The 23,888-nt window shown below is 34.0% G+C and overlaps 1 protein-coding gene across 3 annotated transcripts in view; it reads left to right on the forward strand.

Moving 5' to 3' along the window:
• The window catches only part of CCDC102B (coiled-coil domain containing 102B), a 180,973-nt gene that overhangs the window by 69,690 nt on the left and 87,395 nt on the right, over positions 1–23,888 (forward strand). For all 3 annotated transcript variants that reach the window (XM_034643302.1, XM_034643301.1, XM_034643300.1), the window contains exons 2-3: positions 21,569–22,181; positions 23,483–23,703. In XM_034643302.1, coding sequence (XP_034499193.1) covers positions 21,579–22,181; positions 23,483–23,703 — 824 coding nt within the window. In that variant the 5' untranslated portion in view covers positions 21,569–21,578. The remainder of the gene's footprint in view (positions 1–21,568; positions 22,182–23,482; positions 23,704–23,888) is intronic.

A 23,888-nucleotide genomic window follows, 5' to 3' on the forward strand; every position in this document is an offset into this window, starting at 1 on the left:
AAATTATTTCTTAGGGAAAAATCAGTAGTATTTAATTAGTAAGTTAAACAAGTTATTTAAAAAATTTAAAATACCCTATATATCATTTTGAATAAAGAATATAAATACCATCTAATGTAATCTTAAGTAAAAATAAAATAAAATACCTAAAAATAATTTCAAAATTCCCTCAGGAGACAACTGCCAAAGAGTTTGCAAGATTTGCATTATTCTTTTTGGAACTTAAATGAATTTGGAAGTTTCACTAAATACGCTGTCATGTTTCACTCTAAACTAGTAACTTGTAGAACTATGAAATCAGAGTCCATTCTACATATTACAGAAATTGCTTTGGAAGTTTTCCAACAACAATGGATTTTTTAATTTAAAACAGAAATTTTACAGATGCAAATGGATTAATGTTTAACATATAAAATTGGTATTTTAGTTTAAAATAGGGAATTTTAAAGCTATGATTTTTAATTATACTCCTGAAAAGATTTAACTGAAAGAACAATAGCCAGAAAAATGAAAATATTGATGTGTGCACATCATCACTTGACTAATAGGGAAGAGCCAGACTAAAGTGGTATTATAAATATTTGGAATTTTTTTCTGTTAGGCCAGAGACTGTACAATTACAATTAATAAAAATTATTTATAGTAATAAAAAATTGGAACAGATTTTTCTGAAGAATTTGTCTATCATACATACACCCACTCTCACACATCTACATCTGCACTCAGAATAAGTAGAAAATAGAGAGGCATAGAGAGATAAATACAATCAAATATACTACTTGAGTTATGGTGAAAGGTAAAAAGACTCATATACGTGAAATGCTTAAAAAAATGTTTGATAATTTTTCTCACTCTTCCTCTGTCTCTGGATTTCACTGTAGATGCCAAACTCTTCAGTTTATCATCATTTGATGTGCAAAAATTATTCTTACATCAAAAATGATAAATATTACAAAATATACTAGTTGATGAGCACTTAATATACATGTTATCCTCAAATTGATTTCAATTGATAAAACTAAAAAACTTCAAGATTTTAATGCCAATTTATGTGTTCAAAATAAGCGCTATTAAACTTAAATAAGATACCATTTGCATGGACACCTTTCCTCATACTACTGTAATTTGCATTGAAAAATGGGAAAGAAAAAGTCTAAATAACTTGTAGACAGTTTTCATTTTTTCAAAAGCAAAATAATATTTTGATTTTAATTGTAAAATTTCTCTTTAATAAATACATTAGAATGTCAAAATGTACAAATGAACATTCCCATTCTTCATGTTAATGCCTTACTAGAGGGGTAAACAACCTTAATTTGACAATGGCAAGGCCTCTGGTATCTTGTGAGTCTTCTTTAACATATGAAAGTATTTCCTCAACCTCCCTTTTTCCTTACCTCCCCCAACCCCATGGTATGTAATCAGCCACCCCTCACAACCCTGGTGCGGCAGCTCTTTCTGCCTATGGGTCCTGTCCCCATGCTTTAATAAACCACCAATTTTGCACCAAAGACGCCTCAAGAATTCTTTCTTGGTCATCGGCTCTGGACTCCACACCACTGAACCTCACGTGTATTCCGTGTCCTCATCACTATTACCTCTTCAAAGGGCCTCCTTATGCCAGTGAAAACCGAGAATATTTCTCCCTTGTTGGTTTCAATATTTCCCAAATATCAGCAGAGACAAAAAATAGATTTTTTTGAAAATTAACATTTTTTGGTGAAAACTTCAGTCTTTTAGCTATCTTAAAATAATTTGTAGAGAAACTTTTCTCTGTCAGTCAAACCAATATCAGAATTTTAGAGGAATGACTAATAAATGGAAGCTGTCTTTCATAGCTGTCTCTCTAAAATTGTTTTTGGAATCCAGTTAGCTTTAAATAAAATAAGCAAAAACAAAAAAAGGTAATTATGTTCATTTGTGGCTGTCACCCTGATTACACATCTCATTTGCTTAGTTTGTGATGCCTTTCTTCCTTTTTGGCTTGGTTACATAATGTTCTTCCTATAAACTAATGGCATGGGTAAATGTCCCTTGTGATAAGCTTCAAAAAGACCAGCCAGTTTTACCTTATGTCAACATGTAATTTAACAAGATAATGTAATTTTTCTTAAATTTGATTCCTTGAATGAAGTGTGTCTTTAGTGCCATCGACTCTTCACATTTTAAGATTATCTGAAGCTACACCATGAAATTGGCTTACTTTAATCCTATGATTGGCATTTGGATTGAGATTTACTGTTTCTGGTTCCCTCATTTTATATCACTTAACTTTCCAATTAGCCTGACTTTAATCGTTCAGTTTTAATGTTTTATTTCTTAAATATTGACACTTTGTGTGAAGTTAGAATAAATTGTGATGGATGGCAATGATAATTGATAATTTGAGGAAGTGTTTTTCATAGTCATATACTGCCTTTCTGTTTTGCTGCATAACAAATTATACCAAAATTTAGTGGTTTAAAAAAGCATTTATTGTCTCAGTTTCTGTGGGTTAGGAATCCAGGTGTGGCTTAGTTGGGTCTCTGAAGGTGTTGTAATTGAAGTGTCAGCTAGGGCTGTAGTGATCTTTAGGCCCAACTTGGGGTGGATCTATTCCAGGTTTCCTCAAAATATTGTGGGCAGGATTTAATTTTTCATTAACTGTTAGTTCCTGAGCCTTTTCACAGGAGAACTTGTGAAGCGGCTCTTGCCTTCATCAGAGTGACTAACAGAAGGGCAATAGAGAGAGTGCTGCCAAGATGGAAGTCACACACTTTTCATAATCAAACATCAGAAGTGACATTTATCATTTTTGCAATGTTATATTCAATAGAAGCCAGTCACTAGGGCCAGGCTTAGTGAACAGGAGGAAATTACACAAGGTTGTGACTACTAAAGAGTGGGGATAACTGGGGGGCATTGTAGAGATGAGCCCATTATACTCTTTTTGTAAGAATAATAATATAAAAACTTGATATGTACACTGGGAGGAAACATTCTGAACTGTTTTTCTTTACCATTTTCTCCTAATTTCCTGAGGTTGAGGAAACATTTGAAGCCATAGAACAAAACATAGTTATGTGGCTTGAAGTCATGGCCATAATCTTGCTTTTTGTTGGCATTTACTTTTTATTGGCAACACCTGACTGATCACATTGTTACATAGCTACTATCTGTATTTGAAATATAAGGATAAGAGTTGAAATGAAAAAATTAAATGCTATAATGTTCATGTTACTTAATAATTAATGCTGAATTCCTGATACAAAATGTCAACAACTTGGAACACCAATTTGAATGACAGTAAATACTTCACCTGAGTCCATGAAATCCATGAGGACGTAGCACATTTTCAAGTGCTGAAAGAAAAGAACTAAAAATCATATACCTGGTGAAATGATTCTTCAGGAAATAAAGGGAAATAAAGATATCAGTTGAAGGAAAACTGAAGGACATTGTGATTAACAGACCTACCCTCAAAGGAAGTTCTTTAAACAGAAATAAAATAATAAAAGAAGGAATCTTGGTATATAATAACACAAGGACAATCAAATGCCAGAAATATGATTACATATAATAGACTATCTTTATCCTCATAAGTTTTATAAATCACATTTGATAATTGAAAGAAGAATCACAGGACTATCTTGTATTAAAGAAAGTGGTATTTAAGAATGGAGGAGGTAGAAGCACCTAAAAGGAAATAAGTTTTCCTCATTTCACTCAAAGTGGTGAAATACTGATTTCAATTGACTCTGATGTCACATATGTATAATTCCCAGAGCAACAAGTATGAAAACTGTACAAAGTGATACACTCAGAAACACTCTAAATGTATCAAGCAGACAATATCTTTAAAAATGCTCAAGTGATCCACATGAAAGGGAAAAAAGAGAGTGGCAAGCAGGAATGAAATAAGGGAAACAGAAAACACATAATAATATGGCCAATGTAAGCTCTAGCCTATCAGTAACTACCTTAAATGTAAATGGCATAAATTCACCAATTAAAAGACAGAGATTAGCAGGGCAGATGAAACAAAAGAACAAATAAAACAAACAAAAACTAGAGAGGTAGACAAACCATAAAAGAGACACTTAACTATAGAGAACAAACTCAGGGTTCCTGGAGGGGAAATAGGTGGGGGATGGGTTAAATGGGTGATGGGTATTAAGGTGTGCACTTGTGATGAGCACCAGGTGTTGTATGTGAATGATAAATAACTAAATTCCACTCCTGAAACTAATATTACACTTTAGGTTAACCAACTAGAATTTAAATAAAGTCTTGAAACATTTTAAAAAATGAGCAAACTATATGCTCTTAACAAGAAACTTATTTCAAACTCAATGACATACAGAAGTTGAAATTTGAAAATGGAAAAAAATATACTGTGCAAGCATTTGTTAAAATAAAAGCTAGAGTGGCTATATTAATATCAGAGATGTTACTTAGAGTAAAACAAAACAAAAACACCACAGATCTACAGACAAAGAGGGAAATTTCATAATGATAAAAAGATCAGTCCACAAGGAACACATAATGATCCTAAATGAGTACACAGCAAAGCAACCCAGTTTTTAATTGTATGAAGCATAACCTGATAGAGCTTAAAGGTAAAATTATAGCTGGGAACTTCAAAAACTCCTCACAGCAAGTTATAAGGTAAAAAATGAGTCTAGGAAAGAAGACCAAAAATCAGTGAAGAGAGAGGAGATCTGAATAATACAATCAACCAAAATGACCTAATTGTTGTATATAGAATATCCGACCCCCAAACTGTAGAATGTACGTATTCTCAAGTGCCATGTAATATGTAGCAAGATAAACTATGTTCTAGGCCAAAACAACCTTTAATACTAAACAATGGAAATTATTCAGGGTATGTTCTCTTATAATAATGGAATCAACCAGAAATCAACAATAGAAATATTTCTAAAGAAGTAGAAATTAAACAGCACATGTCTAAATAATCCCTGGGTCAATGAGGAATTCTCAAAGGAAATAAAAATTGTACATATCTGAATGAAATGTAAATATAGCATATCAAATATTTAGGAAACAACTAAAGGAATGCAGAAAACAAAAATTGTAGCACTAAATTCTTAAATTAGAAACAAGAAAGGCTCTGAAAACAATAATCTAAACTACTTCAGGAAGTTAGGAAAAGAAGACAAAATATATCCAAATAAAAGAGAAGAAAGGAAATAATAAAGGTAATAGCAGAGATCAATGAAACTGAAAACAGGAAAATAATAGAGAAAATCATTGAAAGCAAAGTTGATTCTTCCAAAAAAGAGTAGTTAATGAATATTTACCCAACTAACAAAAAGAAAAAGAGAGTAAACATAAATCACCGATGATGATGTCAGGATTATAATAGAGAAATCACTACAAATCCTGGAGCTACTAAAAGGAAAACAGGTGAGTATTATGAACATCTTTATGATCATAAATTAACAGCCTAGGAGAAATGGACCAATTCCTTGAAATCATAGCTATCAAAACTCAACCAAAAGAAACAGGTAGTAGTTAAATTGTCTTACAAACATAAAAGAAATTTAAATTTATAATTAAAAGTCTTACAACAGTGAAATTGCCAGACCTATTTGGCTTCACTGGAGGATTCTATCTGTTTTAGTCTTTTCAGGCTGCTGTAACAAAATACCACAAAATGGGTAGCTTATAAACAACAGAACTTTATTTCTCACAGTTCTAGAATCTGGGAAATCCATGGACAGGGTACCAGTATGATCACATTTTGAGAAGGGCCTTCTTCGTGGTTCATAGCTGGTAACTTCTCACTGTGTCCTCACATGTGGAAGGGGCAGGCGAGCTCTCTTGGGCCTCTTTTATAAAGTCACTATTTCCATTCATGAGGGCTCCATCTTCATGACCAAAGCACCTTGCAAAGGCTCCACTTCTTAATACCATCGTATCAGGCATTAGGATTTCAACATATGATATTTGGGCAGTGGGGGGTGGGAAGGTGGTCACAAACATTCAGACCATAGTCCTACTAAATATTTAAAGTACTAATATACTCTTTCTAAAAATTAAAGAGGGCATATTTCCTAATTTATTTTATGAGGCTGTTATTACTGACAAAGACAGTACAAAAAAAGAAAACTACAGACCAATATCTTACACCAGCTTATGTAAAAAATCTTCAACAAAATCTTAGCATGACAAATTTAAAATGTAAACAAACAACTATACACCATGTCAAAGTGGAACTTATTTCAGGTATGCAAGCCTGGTTCAATATTTGAAGATCAGCCAATGTAATCTCTCTCAACAAGCGAAAGAATAAAAGTCATTTAATCACATGAATTGATATAGAAGATCATTTGGTACAATTCAACACTCACTCATGATAAAAACTGTCAGCAAGCTAGGAATGGAGAGGAATGCCTCAACTTGCAATAAAGCATCTGGGGGGAAAGATGTGCAGTTATCTTCATACTTAATATGGAAAGACTGCTTCTCCCCTAAGACTGGGAACATAACAAGAATGTCTGTTTTCACCATTCTTACTTAACATTACTGCAAGTGCTAGCCACTGCCATAATCCAAGAAAAATAAATAATGAGCACTTAGATCAAAGAGGAAGTTATACAACTATCCCCATTTTCAAAGATGACGTGAATATGTGCATAGAAAAATCCCATTGAATAGTCCAACAAAATAAAATTCCTAGATTTAATGAGTTCAGCAAGGTTGCAGGATATAAGAGCACCACACACACAAAATCTGTTGTATATCTATACACTAACATAAGCACATAGAAAAGGAAAAAATATATCCTTTATATTCACTCCAAAGAAAATGCAATTAACAAAACCTGTACAGGCCTTATATGCTTATAATTGCAAAATGCTGATGGAAGAATTCAAGGAAGATCTAAATGGGGCAAGAATACTTTGTTCATGTAAATACACTATATCTCCCCAAATTGACATATAGGTTAAATTCAATTCTTATTGAAACCACAATAATTTTTTTTATGTATGCACATAGAGCTTATTCTAAAATTTACAGAGAAATGCACAAGCTGTAGAATAGCTAAAGCAATCTTGACAAAGAGAAATAAAATGGGAGGAATTGCCCCACCAGATAATAAGTCTTTCTATATAGCACAGTAATCAAGATACTGTGGTACTTACAGAAGGGTTGTGATAGCACATAGGTTAATGAAACAGAGTGGACAGTTCAGAAACAGACCTAGATAAATATGCTTATGTCATTTTTAACAAAGATACAAAAGAAATTCAGTAAAGGAGGGATAGCCCGTCCGCAAAAGTTGTTGGAACAATTGGACCTCTATAGACAAGAAACAATCATGTCTTAAACCTTAAACGGTGATACAAAAAGAAACTCAAAATGGGTCATTTACTTAATGATAAAACATTACACTATACAACTTTTGGGGAAAAAATGTCAGAGAAAATCTTCAGGATCTAGGTCTAGGTGAGGAATTCTTAGATTGAACACCAGAAGCAAAATCGATAAAGAGATTATGATTAATTGGATAGTTTCTAAATTAAAGAAACTGTTGCTATGTGAAAGATGCTGTTAAGGGAATGGAAAGAAAAGATACATATTGAGAAAAATATTTGCAAACCACAGTTTTGACAAAAGACTGTGTCTCTGAAAACTAGACAGTAAAAGCCAAAAAGTGTATTTAGAAAATGCCTGAAAGACATGAAAAGTCATTTCACTGAGTGATATTCTTCGAGTATGTAAACACATGACAAAGGTATTCTTAGCTATCAGGGAAATGCAAATTAGAACCACAATGAGCTATGAACTTATCAGAACATCTGAAATTAAAAAAAAAATTGACAACACTAAATGCTGGAGAAGATGAGAAAGTAAAGTGGTATAGTTTTCTCTAGAAAACAGATTGGCAGTTTCTTATAAAACTAAATATGCAATTACTATAGGACCCAGCAGTTGAACTCATGGACATTTATTCTAGACAAGTGAAAACTTAACATTCAAGCAAGAACATGTATACCAATGTTTATAGCTGTTTATTTATGATGGCCAAAACCTGAAAACAGCTCAGATGTCCTTCCACAGGTTAGCAGGTTAAACATTGACTATGTTTATATATATACCATGCGATTCCTCTTAGCAGTAAAAACAAAAACCGAAAAGCAGACAGTTCATATATGCAGCAACTTGGATGATCTCCAGAGTGTTATGCTGAGTGAATGAAAGAACCAATCCCCAAAGATTACACGGTGAATTATTCAATTTCTGTAATATTTTAGAAATGAGAAAATTTTAGGCATGGAGACAATTTAATGGCTTCCAGAGACTAGGGACAGGGCAGGGGAACATGAAGGGTATGGGTTCTGTCTTGACTGTGGTGGTAGATACATGAACCTATACGTGTGGTACAATTGTATGAAACAAAATAGACAAACCAAACAAGTCCAAGTTAAATTGGGAAAAATCTGATTAAGGTCAGTGAATTGTATCGATTTCAATATCCTGTTTGGGACATTGTACTACAGTGTCAGAAAATGGTAGTATTGGGGAAACTGGCTAAAGTGTACATGGGATATCTTGGTATTCTTTCCTACAACTGCATGTGAATCTACAATTTTCTCAATGATGAATTCAGTTATAAACAAACAAGAAACTTAGGTTCTAACAAGTCTTAATCTTGCTATTGAAATAAATTAAAGCCTCGCAATGTAATTGTATGGGAGGGGGATATTGAGAGATTGAGAAGGAGAGAGAAAGAATGAGAATCACCTAGTCATGATCAGGAAATATAATGGTTACTGTTAATCAAACAAAAATGAAAGTGTGGTCTACTTAGAGTTCTTAGTGGTAAGGTTGGAAATCCACATATGCTGTGAATATCTGAAATACTGACATATATACATATAATCGCACTTAAGACACATTGCCTCCACCTCAGTGTCTTGACCAGTACTGGGTTTATGGTAAGTATTCTAGTAGGGTGTTCTAATCCAAAAGAGAATTTAGGAATTAGAGCAGATTTACATTTGACTTCACCTCTTTTAATTTCTGCAATATTCATTCGTTACATTGTGATATGTTTTCGTGTCACCAAATATACCTATGATGCATCATTAGCTTACAGTATCTAAAATCTACACAGTCTCACTATTATTTATGGTCTTTCTGATGGTTTTTCCAGTGTACTCCAGCTCTGCCATTTGTTAAGTAATTTGGATGCAAATATACTTAAATTTAGAATTTAATTCAAAATCTCTATTTTGTAAATTATTGGATTGTCATTTGAGTGATTATATATACATATGCATGCGTATTTATGTATATGAAAAACTATGCTGTATATATTTGAAAGCATTATAAATAAGAAAAGTATAATCACATAATCTAGATAAAATCACTCTTAAGAGTTTACATATTTTTACTGCAATCATAATTGCTTTAAAATTTAGGTAAAAATATGCTTTCTATGCAACTTTTGCTACCTTAATATTTTATCTATATTTTCAACATTGAAAATTATTACTATTTTATGTACATTGGTAGGCAGTATTTTTAAAAATATGCTTTTTTGAGGACAGTAAAAAAAAAAGAATTCATCGAGAAGACAATGGACTTGAGTATAAAAGTACCCTGATTTCCTGTGTATTATTTAAATCTCCGCTGCTTCTAGGTACTCACGTACCATAAGGTACTTAATAGTCAAAAGTATAATCATTTGAAAAAGATTGCTGTGGGTCAGGTAAGAAAGGATAGGGCTAAGTATGGGAAAATTACTGTTTGTGAATATAAAACAAATAAAAAAAACCCTCTTAGCTATCTAATATATGGACTCATTACTATATATTACAAAGATGCTTAGTAAAGATTGATATTTTAATTTTAGAGTAGAGATATTCCAAAACAGGAGAGAAGGCTCCATTTACTCAATATTAAGAGTGAAAATCTCATCTGTCTTGAGGTAGTTGAATTCCCTGTCTAACTTCTCAAATGTTTTGTGTTACGGAAACCTCAAATGTATTTTGTTAAATTCTTTACCCTTAAGGTTTAGACTCAAGTGTAATTTAAAGGAAATTCCATCCATATGTTTATAATTTAATATGTTAGGCTTTTTCTTTTCTTTTCTTTTTTATATTTGGTATCCAAGAATTCTCTTGAGCTACTTCTTTCAGGGATGTTTTGGCAAGATTAGACTAAGTTACAAACCAAAAATTTAAGTTTGGAATTCAACATACATCCATAATGTGTAGGTTCTGAACAATACCAAGATATTTTCTCATTTTGATTCTAAATGTCAAAAATACAGAGTTGAAGATTATTCTTTGGCACTAAAATGAGGACATTGCAAATAATTCTAGTTAATGTTAACCCAGAGTCAATAAATTTTCTTAATCTTAAATTGTACTTTATTTTGGAAAAGTATTAGTATTCTTAATAATTCTTTAAAATTTCTTTATCTTACTGTTTACTATTTAACGAGAGTGTTGAATGAACTGTTTTAACTGCACGTCTTCATATATTCAACCCTATCTGTCAAACAGTATCTAAATGTCTAGTCTTTAAATATGGGCAGTGATTTTTTTCTATCCTAGCATAAACCATGCATAGTAACTATGCATGATTTGGATGTAGAAATATAATCTTCATATATTCTAGTTATTAATTTATGGTCTGTAATGGAGGATATTAATTTATGGTCTGCAGTCTATGGTCTGAGAACTTGATAATCTGTATAGACACTATTTTTTGAATCTAAAAAAGACTTATAAGCATCTGACATGAACCTTGGAAACAATAATGAAACATAGAAATTCATATTCAAAATATATTGAGAATAACTGTGATTTTTGTCTCAAGTCTTCATTTGCTGCATATAATTGTAGTGAAAATGGATTCAAGAGAAAAGTGATTTGACATGGAGGAATTATTTTCTGCAAGTACTGCTGACATTCCTAAATATACATCAAAGTTTAGCTCAGTCTGCTAAATAATAATATTAAAATCATATGCAACCCTATTAAAATATATGTGTATACTGTGTGTGTATATATTTATATGTGCATGTGTATACATACATGCACACATTTGTGGTATATATATTTTTTGAGGTGACTTGGGAAGGCACCTTAAGGGTTTTGAGACTTTTTTTTTAATTTTCCTCTTTTTTTTTTTAAGATTTTATTTATTTATTTGACAGAGAGGACAGCCAGTGAGAGAGGGAACACAAGCAGGGGGAGTGGGAGAGGAAGAAGTCTCCCAGCGGAAGAGCCTGACGTGGGGCTCGATCCCAGAATGCTGGGATCACGTCCTGAGCTGAAGGCAGGCACTTAACAACTGCGCCACCCAGACACCCCGTAATTTCCCTCTTTTGAACAAGGAATTTAATGTTTGTTCATAGAGGAAAGATGGACTCCAAAAGAGTATCTTGTTCTGAGTCTAAGAACGTGAGAACCAACATGGAGTGTTGACCATTACTTTCCTCTGCATCCAGTCCTCCTGGCCTTTGGATTTTTTTTTTTTTAATAAAAACACAAGAAGGTGGTATTGGCTACTAAATTCTGTAGCCCTCTGGGTGGTTTAATGGGTTGAAACTAAATCATTCTCCTTGACGACCTCACTCTCCATAAATCAAGGGGCATTGAGATCACACAGTTTGCTGTGTTTGGGTCAGGATGCTGATGTTTATCCTGGACATTTGTAAAAGAAACCATTTGGTATAGTGGTAATAGCTCCGAATTTTGAGATGAAAGATCTGAATCCAGTCCTGTCTCTGCCACTGATTAGTCAGGCATTCTGACGTTGGTCCAGGCACCCATACCTACCTAATAGAATTTCCATAACCATCATGCAAAATGTACACTAAAAGTATTTTAAAAATAGATACATTATACAGATGCAAAGAGTTACTACATCTGGAGGTTGTGCTTATACTAGTAGCATTTTACCCTTTTCACTTGAACCTTTACTGCCTCTTAAAATTTAAATACTCAGAACAGGGGAACATATCTGAATCCAAAGATCTGAGGGAAGAGCGTTCCATGCACAAGATCCTAAGGCAGGAATGAACCTGGCCTCTTCAAAGAACAGGAGGAAAGTCAGCATGAGTAGAGCAAAAAGGGAAGGTAAGAAAAGAATGGGAGAGAGGAGTCAAGGCCAGGGAGTAAGGTTGGTGGCAGATCATGTGAATCAGACTGTGATTAAGTATTTTCATTTTATCTAATTGTAATAGAGGCATTAGTAAGTTGTAATGAGAGAGTTATGTAATTTTATTAAATTTTTTGAAAAGATTTTTTGACTGCTGCATACCAACTAGACAGAAGTATTAGTAAGCATTTCAGAAGTAGAAATGCTGAAAGGGGTGGTGGTGGTTTCCACAGGACAGAGGTAGTGAAGGTGGAAAAAATGCATGGATCTAGGAATTCATTTGAAGAAATGAAGTAATAGAACTTGCTGATGAAATGTGGGTCAGAGAGAAACTAGGTTGTTGACTTGAGCCTTTGGACGGGTGATGGTATGATTTGCTGGGATGTTAATGGAAAGAAAACAAATTTGCAGCCGGCTGGGGATCAGGAGAGCAATTTTGTAATGTTAGGTTGAAGTGGAGATTTCTTTGGACATCCAAGTGGAAGTATAGAGTTACTGTGCGTCTGGAGCTCAGAAGAGGTAAAGGACTGGATGTAAGAACCTGGCATTCAATGGCAAAGATGTTCTATTTCATATTAGCAAGCTTTGTACTCTCCAATATTTAGAGAGGAGCAGCAGGGAGAAACAAAGGAGGCTGAGGAGAAGGAGGTAACAGAATAATGAGAAGCATGTGGTGATAAGGAGAAAATTTGACAAATGTGTTTAAAGAGCAAGGAATTTTCAATTGTTGTGAACATTGATTGTTGAGGTCACATTAGGCAAGGGTAAAAAATGTATATCCAGTTTGGCAGTATTAAGGTCATCTGTGATCTTGACAAGTGGGATTTCTGTGAAACGGAGGGTACAGATTTCCAGTTGAAATGGGTTGATGAAAGAATGGGATGTGAGGAAATGAAAGCAGTGAAAATAAACAACACATGAGATAAACTGTCTCTTTTGTCATAGGAGCAGAGAAATGGGGCATTACTTCATGGAGAGGGTGGTGATGATGCAGTCAGTTGCTGAGGGTATACTGAGGGAAATGACCTATACAGAGGGAAAATTCTTGTGACACCCTTGAAACAACAATCTCAAAGCTATTAATTTCCCCATTTAATAGATGAAGAAACTTTCACACAAATTAAGTTTCTAAGGTCATAAAACGGTAAATGACAAAGCAAGAAATAGCCAAATTATGGAAAGAATTTGAAGTCATATTTATGTGGTTTCAAAGTCTAATATCTTTTTCACTATATCACTGGTGTAGGCTGAACAATGTCCCTCGCCACCCAGAGATGTCCACATCTTAATATCTGGAACCTGTAATATGTTACCTCATATGGTAAAAGGGATTTTACAGGTGTGGTTAAGTTAAGCATTTTGAGATGTGGAGATTATCCTGGATTATCTGGACGAGTTCAATATAATTGCAATGGTCCTTAAAGGAGAAGAGATGAAAATCAGCATTGGCAGTAGGGGATATGAGGAAGGGAATAAAGAGTTGGAGTGGTCTAATGAAGTGGCCATAAGCCAAGGAATGTAAGGGGCGTCTAGGAGCTGAAAAGGGCCAGGAAATGATCCTCCCCTTAGAGTCTCTAGAAGAAACCAGCCCTGCCCACACTTCGATTTTAGCCCAGTGAGATTTATTTTGGGCATCTGAACTTCAGAAGTGTAAGATAATAAATGTGTGTTGCTTTAGGCCATTAACTTGTGGTAATTTGCTACAGCAGCAATAGGAAACTATTGTTAGTTAACTATTTGCAGAATTGTCTGTTGTTCCTTAGTTCAAGCTCTATGTGTTTTATCATGGCACTGTCTAATGATTATACTGAATAAACAAGTCTGACTTCTATATTTAAAACATTGCTTTACTTGAGGGGCGCCTGGGTGGCACAGCGGTTAAGCGTCTGCCTTCGGCTCAGGGCATGATCCCGGCGTTATGGGATCGAGCCCCATATCAGGCTCTTCTCCCACTCCCCCTGCTTGTGTTCCCTCTCTCTCTGGCTGTCTCTATCTCTGTCGAATAAATAAATAAAATCTTTAAAAAAAAAAAAAAACATTGCTTTACTTGACCATCAAGACAAGGATGACAGGGCTCCTGGGTGGCTCAGTTGGTTAAGCAGCTGCCTCCAGCTCAGGACTTGGGATCCAACCCTGCATCACGTTGGGCTCCCCGCTGAGCAGGGAGCCTGCTTCTCTCTCTGCCTCTGCTGTTCTCCCCTACCCCTGGCTACTCATGTGTGCATGCTTTCTCTCTCTCAAATAAATGAGTAAAATCTACATTAAAAAAAAAAAAAAGACAAGGATGACAATCTTACACAACTTCTTGAGGGGTATATTTGAAACTTCTGAAGATTACTCTGGCAAATATTTTGGGTATTTTGGGTACGAGGCCCTCAGTAGCCCTTGACAGGGCATAGCTACAAATCTTAGGGCTTCCAAATTGCCTCTTGAACTCTGGATTGTGGGTTTCTAAAATCTGGTTTTATCCAGAAAAAAAAAATTACCTTGCTCCATCTCTTCTAGATATTCTCTGTAACTTTTGATGAACCAGTAATCTTGTGATTTGGGGGAGTTGAGCTTTTTAAAGACTTCTTTGATCTAATTTGTAATTCAAAGGATGAATTTTAATCTCAGCCACCAGTATGGTCATAGCTCTTTACCCTGAAAATTAAATTCCAAATCATGCGTAAGAAATAAAGCTTAACAAAAAAATCTTGTATGCTTTTATCTGAATATTGCTTTGCTTTAGTAAGAAGTAGAGTCAATGAAGCAGATTTTGCATAGGTGTGGCTCACGAATGTCTACATACGTTATAACATTTCTGCTTCTGATTCCAGGTTTTTCTCTTCACTTTTTGATGTGGGATACATTTTAGCCAATTTGGATTATTAATGTAAAGGATGTACAATTGGGGGAATGAAACAGACTTTAAGAATTTTTTTATTTAAAAATTTTATAACTGCATTTCAAAAGTAAATATGACAACCAGTTGGACTGTATTTTCTAAACTTCGTTATTAAGCCTGTGAAAACTTTCTAGTCAGCTAACACAGAGTAGTTGGCAGCTATGCACATTCCATCAAATGGGTGTGAGAAAGTATTACTGAATCGTATTGACAGGAAAGGGCTTTCTCTTGTTCAGTGCAAAGTGTAACCAGATCTATGAAGAATTTCTGACTTAGCTTCATACATTCTTTAGGAGCAAGTGTGAATGGGGTAAATGATGTAGGAATTTTGCTTAGGAAACGCATAGGACAACTGGAATAGTTTGGTGGTTTCAAACCCTGAAATGGACATAAATATTGGAAAATGTTGATGGATCCAATATTAAATCTATAATTTTAACAAATAAATAGCTTTTAAATAACAAAAAATGGAAAGCATAACCCCTATCTTGTAGCACTACCTGGTTTGTTGTGGAACTGTGATAGGAATTATTTTATAGGATAATTCACTTTCATGTTATAAATTAATAATCATAATTTTGTTATTTGCTCTTTGGGATTTTATTTTTATTTTTTAACTAATATTTATGGGCATAGCTACATTGTCCTCTACATTCTTTAATTTTTATGAAATTATACAAAATGATATTTACATAGTGATGCAGATTCCAGATTCAGGGTCACCTGTCCACCTTTAGAAAGTAGTAGGATCTTCGACATGGACATGACCACATTCTTTCAGTGCTCTTTCCAATAAAACATGCACTCTGTTAGCCACCTGGAAATAGTAGCAAGGTTATTTTTACATGAAAATCAGATTCAACAGGGCTTTATAGTTCCACAGCTAATACTGATGGTATTTTTGGCATAGTTCTCAACAGATATTTTGGTTTATTCATTTGGTGCTATTAAGTTGGATTAGATTGCATGAGAAAATTGGGATCATTTGTGGTTTTGTTCACTGAAACCTTGAAATTTAAACATAAATATTAGGAAATGCCAAAGAGTTTAACAAGTGTCGGGCTTCCATGCAAATAGGTAATAAGTAACATAGGTTTTGTATATATGGTTAGAAGAAACATATTTAAGCTATAAACTCAAATCTTAGGTGAAATATCTTTATGTCGCAATATTTGTTCACTGGTGAGACATTTCAGTAATATTTTAAAGCAGAACTTGCTCTAACCTGATTGATAACCTAAGTTCTACATAAGAGTAGTTAAATTATGTTATATCCGCCAAGAAATTCTAAATGATCTGAACATAAATTGGTAATTGGCAGCAAAGCGTTGTAAGAGCTTCAAGATGATCAGCCTGCCAAAAAAAAAAAGAAATTTTCGTTTTCCAAGCTTCATTACAAATGATACATTGGCATTTTATAAAATGGAAATGAATTGGGGATTTTGGATCTTTCTTTATCCCTCTATTCATATTCCAAAGAAGTAAAACTAATCACTTTCTATGTCTGACCTATAAGGTTTTTATTTTAAATGTAGTTTTTTTATGGGTTTTTATTTTTCAAATGTAGTTTTATGTTTGTTTTTGTTTTCTTCTTAAAGCATAGAAAACATTATTTTCTCAAATGATTTTTTACTGAAAACCTAGATAAAGAAAAAGCATCACATATGGCTTCAACAACACTGGGAAGAGTAAGAGGTTAAAGACTTAGGAAGCAAGGAAGAGTCAGCTAAGAAAAGGGCAGGGCTTATCATGAATTCCATGCAAATTCTTTAAAATAAATTTCTAATTGATCAGATAATGCAATTTATAATTTGATAATGGCTCTTAGGAAACATAAATATATGTGTTTTAAAATGTTTTCACTTATAATTTTACTACAAGGCTTTTGGGGGAAAAAAGTATCCAAGCTTTAGATAATGTACAAATTTGTTTTATACTATCTAGTTGCCTTTTTGTACAAGTATTTCCTGCCTCTATATGGTTCCAAAATCTCACATTCACAATAACAAATATAGTTTGTTATAATTTGCCACAGTATATGGATTTTTAAAATATACTTACCCATGGGCAGAACCTTAGCTTTCCTGCAGTGGTGTGATCTCGCCATTTGCTGTAATTGTTTGCTTACCTTCCTGTTACAACTGGAGTCTCGTATTTCCTACTTAGTGTTCTCTTCCAAAACTTTCCTAAAAACATTTTTTTTTCTGCTTTAGACCCATACAATATACACATCTTTATTATTCTAATCACATGTACATGTTTGACAGGCCACACTTTAAGATACAGTATGGTGTCTTACTTTCCTGAATATTAAAAACTGATTTTTCTTTTTCACTTTTATCAGAGTGTGTGACAGCATATCTAAAGTAACAACTGTTCCTTAGCATTATGTTTTAAATCTGTATTAATCTATTTACTCTTTGCTTATGGCTTTTATTAACATTATGGTGTATGCATTAGCGGTCCTATGTTTCTTAGGGAAAAAAAAAATCCGAGAAGGGTTTCATTTAGAATTCATTTCCTATAGGTTAATGGAAAGCAATAAGTATAAACAATAAAACAAAAATCCCTTTGGACCCTATCTGATTCTGCCCTGATAGTGTAACTTCTGCCAAAAGTGCTTTTACTTCTGGTCCACCTCATTCTTCAGATAATACATAAGACATCTGTCACTTCAGAGAGACTTCTTTATAGGTATGTGTTGAATCACAATAGACTATTTCTTTCAAAGAGAGTTAAAATTTGTGATTGTTAGTTTGATTTATTGCTTTTGGTTATTAACAAGGTCCCAGGATGGCAGAATCCATGTCTATTTTGTTCACTATCACAGAGGAAGCCCAATGTTAACTTTCTGCTCAGTTGTGAGGCCTGTAAGGGATGGAAGAGAGTGAAGCATAGGTCCCACTAACTGACACCTGAAGGATGAGAAACCAAGGGGAAGTGAGCAGGGAGGGGAGAGTCCCTTGCATAGCAATCTGATTGCTCAAAGGAGAAAGATGAGGGGAGGACTGTGCAGGTAATGGACACATCAGGGTGACCAAAGCATGGGGCAAGGAAGCAGGGTGATAGAGAGGAGGCTGCAGGGATTTACGAGCCCCAAACTTGCAGTTCCTTTAAGCTATGATGAGATGAAATTCACTCAAAGCACAATATCAGGATCACTTGATAATTGTGGTGTGATTTAGTGGGAGATATTGGAGCATAAACATATCCAAAATGGAAATCTGCTAAATATATTTCTGAAATAACCTAAAAGATGATCTTACTATTTTGAACATAGGTATTTTGAAGTTGTAGGCTTTTGATATGGGGAGACAGTGGCTCTGGATTCAAATTTCCTTAATTCCCAAACTGGATCAGCCCCTTCTAAGTGTATGACTTGGGCTGGTTACATTAGATCCCTAAGCCCTGGTTTCATCATCTCTAGGATGGAGATAATAGTAGCCCTGAATATTTCACTGAATAATATGAATATGATTTAGAAATTGATTATACCTTTATTACATGAAATGAAGAGCTTTTTGGTAAATCTCATTTATCTGTTGCTATCCTTGTTTTTAAAGTATAACATCTCTCTTTCAAAAGAGAGAAAAGAAACTGAAAAAAAAAATGATACAGTAGTCCAAAGTGACATACTAGTGACTTATATAGCACTGAGGAAAACATCACCTTGCCTAAGAGACATCCTGGGCCAGCCAGTCTTCAGGCATTTTTCCATTCAATGGTCACAAAAACTAACTGAAGTACAGTGATGTTTCTGTCTCCCCATACAGATAAGGATAATGAGTCAAAGGCAATTTATACAATTTGTCCAAGGTCATCTATGTGGGAAATGACAATCAGAGCTTCAATCAATATAATCTGGAACTCAATGTCTTATACATTAAACTTCTCTTTAGTGAAAAATAATGTTTAGTAGTAATATTTATATAGAGTAGGCCCATCATATTTCATTTATTTGGTTATGTACATTAAAAATACTTGTAGTCATCAGCATAGCCTGATTGTATGAACATTTTTAATAGCTTTATTGAGGTATAGTAGATATAAAATATTGCACATATTTAATGTATATAATTTGATGAGTTAGAACATAGACATAAACCTGTGAGCCCATCACCATAATCAAAGTAATAAACATATCTACTACCTTCAAGAGTTTCCTTGTGCCCCCTCCGTCCTTTTTATGGTAAGGACAATGCAAAATTCAGTGTAAGAAGCCAAAGAGTCAATAGCATTAAAATATTTTCTCATGCATCAAAGGCTTTGTGCTACAACTACTGACAAATACTTTCACAGTCATTGAAATAAAACACAAGGAGCATGCACAAATGTATAGGGAAAATGAGTGCTTTAACAGATACACATAAGGATTCAATATGCCCATTTACGCTAGCTTGAGAAACACTTCAGAACAGGAAAAACTATTCAAGTTCAAGGACTGAATGATTAAACCCAGCTCAGTTTTGTTTAGTCAGATGTGAAAAAATACATAGTTAACTGGTAGGCAAGGTCTCCACGTACCAGAATCCAATTACAGAGTCTTCAAAACAATAGTGAAATAAAAGTTAATGAGACATTTTAAAGAACATTATAATTTTATGGTACTGATTTATTTTGAAAAATGGCAAGGATAAACTTAAATTTAATATGCTAAAATAAGTTTTCTGACTTATTTTGGAATTCTAGCCAAAAGAAATATTAGAAATATCATTAAATTGTGAATAATGAATATGTATATACACATATATTTATATATATGATACGTGAACATACACATAAAATATGTGGTGTGCTTCTAAGAGTTCCTGATTTTCTTTTTTAATATTGGTTTCGGTTTACTAATGGTCCAAGAAATTTGGTCAGCTCTATTATCATTGCCCTCTGAATTGAAGTAATGTAGGGAACAATTGCTCCAAATCAGCACTAATTCAAATGTGCTTGGACATATACCAATGCTAACAAAAATAATTACAACCATGAATCTATATTATTATAAGTATTTTAATAAGGAGTGAATTGGTTTGTCACCTTTACAGAACACTTGTTTAATGTGTTTTTTTCTTACAACTTGAAAGTAATATACATTTAATATTATGGTTTTTTTTTTCAGTAAAGACTTATTTTGTAAGTTAGCATATAAAGATTTATTCTGGGGGTGCCTGGGTGGCTCAGTTAGTTAAGTGGCTGACTCTTGATTTTGACTCAGGTCATGATCTCAGGGTCCTGGGATTGAGCCCCACACCAGGCTCTGCACCCAGAGGACAGTCTGCTTGAGGATTCTCTCTCTTTCTTCCTCTGCCCCTCCCCCTGCTTGTGCTCTCTTTCTCTCTAAAATAAATAAATAAATCATAAAAAATTATTTTGTAAGTTGTTAGTATAATGAAACCCCTTCAGTTGATTAAATGGTTGGTTTCTTTGCTGGAAAGCCTCTTCATTTCTAGGAGACAGTTCATCACTTCTTGAGCAGTGCTCCTCGTAGTACCGCCTACATATCCTAGCAACCTAGCACTGACATGACACATATATGTACTAAAAAAGGATTGATTCAATAAATAAATATATTTTACATTGTGAATATGTATTTTTAATTTTTAAGTGCTTGTCTCATCCACTAAACTACAAAATCTTTAAGACAAAAACCATGTCTTATTCATAGTGTTTTTTTAGAATTTATCATAATATTAACCATGGGATGAAAATAATTCATGTATCAGTCTGATGTCATTTTGACTGCAAGTGACAAAACTCAACAATCACACCTTAAACAAAGTTAGGTAATCATTCTCACATGGCAAGAAAACCAGAGGTACGCAGTCTAGATTTCATGCCGCAGCTCAATCATTAAATCAGCTCTTTTCCTCTTTCTGTTCCACCATTTTAAATATTATAAGGTGGCTGTTACACTTTCCTTCTTCCAGAATCATGTCTTGGTTTAGGCAGGAAGAAAGCAGAAGAAAAGTTTCTCATCTTGTGATTTTTTTTCATGTTTTTTAAACGGGAAACTTTCCCAGCAGATTTCCCCTGAACTCTCAGCCAGAACCAGTCTCTATGCTGTCTTGAAACTAGTGAATGGTCAGTGAAATGGAGGCCATTGTGGAAGAGTTAGACCAATTAGGATTTAGCCCCTGGGATTAGAATAGGGGTTTATCCTCCCAGAGAGCAATAGATTCTGCCTTCCACTTAAATAGGTTGTGCTTGAGTTAGCAGGGAAAAGAGGATCACCGAGTAGTTAATGGACAATATATATTACAGTAAATATAACCTAAAAAGAATTGGATTTGTTAAAATGAATTATTCATGTCATATGCTACCTCCAATTGCAACTTTATATTTTTATGTGTATTCATGTGGCAAAATTTAATATGAGCTATTTGTTTTTTTGAAGGTAATTACAAATGCATAAGTTCTTCCATATTTTTAGTTACAGTGGAAAGGAAAATATGCAATATTGAAAGATACATTGTTTTCATCAACATTCTTTTTTAAAATGTAGATCTTGCTCTTATAACTGCAAGGGAAACTCAAATGTTAATTATGTTCTCTGTCTTTTCTTAGACCTGAAAAGATGAATATGAATTTAGATTCCATCCATCAGTTAATAGAGGAAACACAAATCTTCCAGATGCAGCAGTCATCAATAAAACCACCTTGTGACATGGTAGCACCCACTTCCCCCCCCAGGGACACTTGTCATTCCTGCTTGCCACCTCAGGGGCTGCAATCACATGCCGCTCACAACTTCTGTGCACACTCTTGCAACACCAATGAGTGGAGTATTTGTGAAGAGCTTCGCCTGCGGGAACTTGAAGAAGTCAAGGCCAGAGCTGCCCAGATGGAGAAGACCATGCGGTGGTGGTCAGACTGCACTGCTAATTGGAGAGAAAAGTGGAGCAAAGTTCGGGCTGAAAGGAATAGTGCCAGGGAGGAGGGAAGACAGCTCAGAATAAAATTAGAAATGACAATGAAAGAATTGAGTACATTGAAAAAGAAACAAAGTTTGCCACATCAAAAGGTGTTAGAAACTACCCAGGACCTGAAGCATCCTAGTTTCGTAGAAGTGCCCTCTGCACGAGGAGACCAGTTTCAAATTGGTTCACAAACATGTAAGTCTATCAGAGAGTGTCTGGTGAAAAGAGAATTTCCTAAAGAGGACAACATAGATAGTAAGGTAAGAAAAAAACTTGGCAGAGGAATCCAGAGATTATGAGCATATTTGAATGCTGTATACAGTAATGGGGAGGAAAGGGAAGATGACAAGCCCAGTAGTGACTACATTTGTTTGCTTGGGCTGCCATAACTAGGTACCACAGACTGGGTAGCTTCAGCAACAGAAATTTGTTTTCTCATAGTTCTAGAGGCTAGAAGTGAGAGATCAAGGTGTTGGCAGGTTTGGTTTCTTCAGAGAACTCTCGTTGAGTTATAGATGGCCATCTTCTCCCGTGTTTTCACATCATCTTTTCTCTGTGTGTGCTTATCTCTAAATTTCCTTGTAAAGAAACTGTCTCTAGGCCCACCATCATGACCTCGTTTTAACTTAATGACCTCTTTAAAGACCCTATACCAAATATAGTATCATTCTAAGGCATTGGGGGCAGGGTAAGACTTCAAGATATCAGTTTTTGGATGAGACACATTTCAGCAGCCCATATTACTGATCTTAGTAATAGTTTTAAGAAAAATTAACCCAGCAATTTTTTATGTGAAAATAAAATATTTAGAGAGATTTCTCTCTATTTACCCTAATTATGACAATAATAATAAATTATTCATGCAGTAATTTAAACATTTCCCAAGGTTTGGGACTTTGGCCTTACAATTAATTCCTGTAAAATAGTTACCATAGGTAAATATCTTTATGTAATGCTTCACATTATCCACCCTTAGAATTTCTTGATATTCTTGGAATCTTGATGTTTTTGAGAATTCTGTACAAAAGAAACTTTTTAAAAATTTTATTTTATATAGCAATTCATAACCTTATTTATCCATTTTTTAACCTGGTATGTACTGTTAACAACCCATGGAACATACTTTCAGAAACTTTAGGAATTCATTTTATGTCTTTAAATAATATCAGTTTATATTGTTATTCCTTTCTATTTAATTCCACCTCTAAATATATAAAACATAATATCTTGCTTTTCTATAATTCCATCTAAAATTTTAAGCCTTTCTATGATGTATGGGATTTATGGTAGATATAATGTAGATTCCACTGTAAATGAAAAATTTTCAAAGACGGAAATGTATTTCATTATAATGTAGAACCTACAAGAAAAAAAAAGCTTGAGGAATGCAAGTTAAAGTTCAGTCACGTACCTCTTACAGACTGATAAAGAAATGAAAATAGGAATTTGATGCTGAATTGTAACATTTATTTTATTCCAAAAATATGTTTTCTTCTTGATTTTTCTGCACTAGGTTTAAGAAATTAACAATAATTGTTTTATATATTTTTTTTCTTTTCAGGAGGAAGGTTTGATTCTTGACCAGTTAAGATTGAATGAAGAGATGAAACTCAATCTTAACTGTCCTGATTCATTCAAGAATGGTGGTTCTGAAAACTGTACACTGAAATCTGCATTAAGACTGCAAGCAATAAACCGGCCTCTGCAGAATGAAGTGCCTGAAATTTCAGCTTTGCAGGTGCACCTGGATGAGTTCCAAAAAATTTTATGGAAAGAAAGAGAGTAAGTGCTAATCATTGTCTTCCTTAACCAAGTCTGATTTTCAAACTTATTGAAGTTAAGTCTAGCAAGCAGGCCACTTGATAATGTATTTGTATTAGTCGTTAAGTACTAATATTTAAAAATGAGTTTGATGCATATTCATTTTTTGAATGTTTAAAATATTAAATATTTAATATGCAAATATT

Source organism: Ailuropoda melanoleuca, chromosome 14 (genome assembly GCF_002007445.2).
Source record: "Ailuropoda melanoleuca isolate Jingjing chromosome 14, ASM200744v2, whole genome shotgun sequence".
NCBI classification, from domain to species: domain Eukaryota; kingdom Metazoa; phylum Chordata; class Mammalia; order Carnivora; family Ursidae; genus Ailuropoda; species Ailuropoda melanoleuca.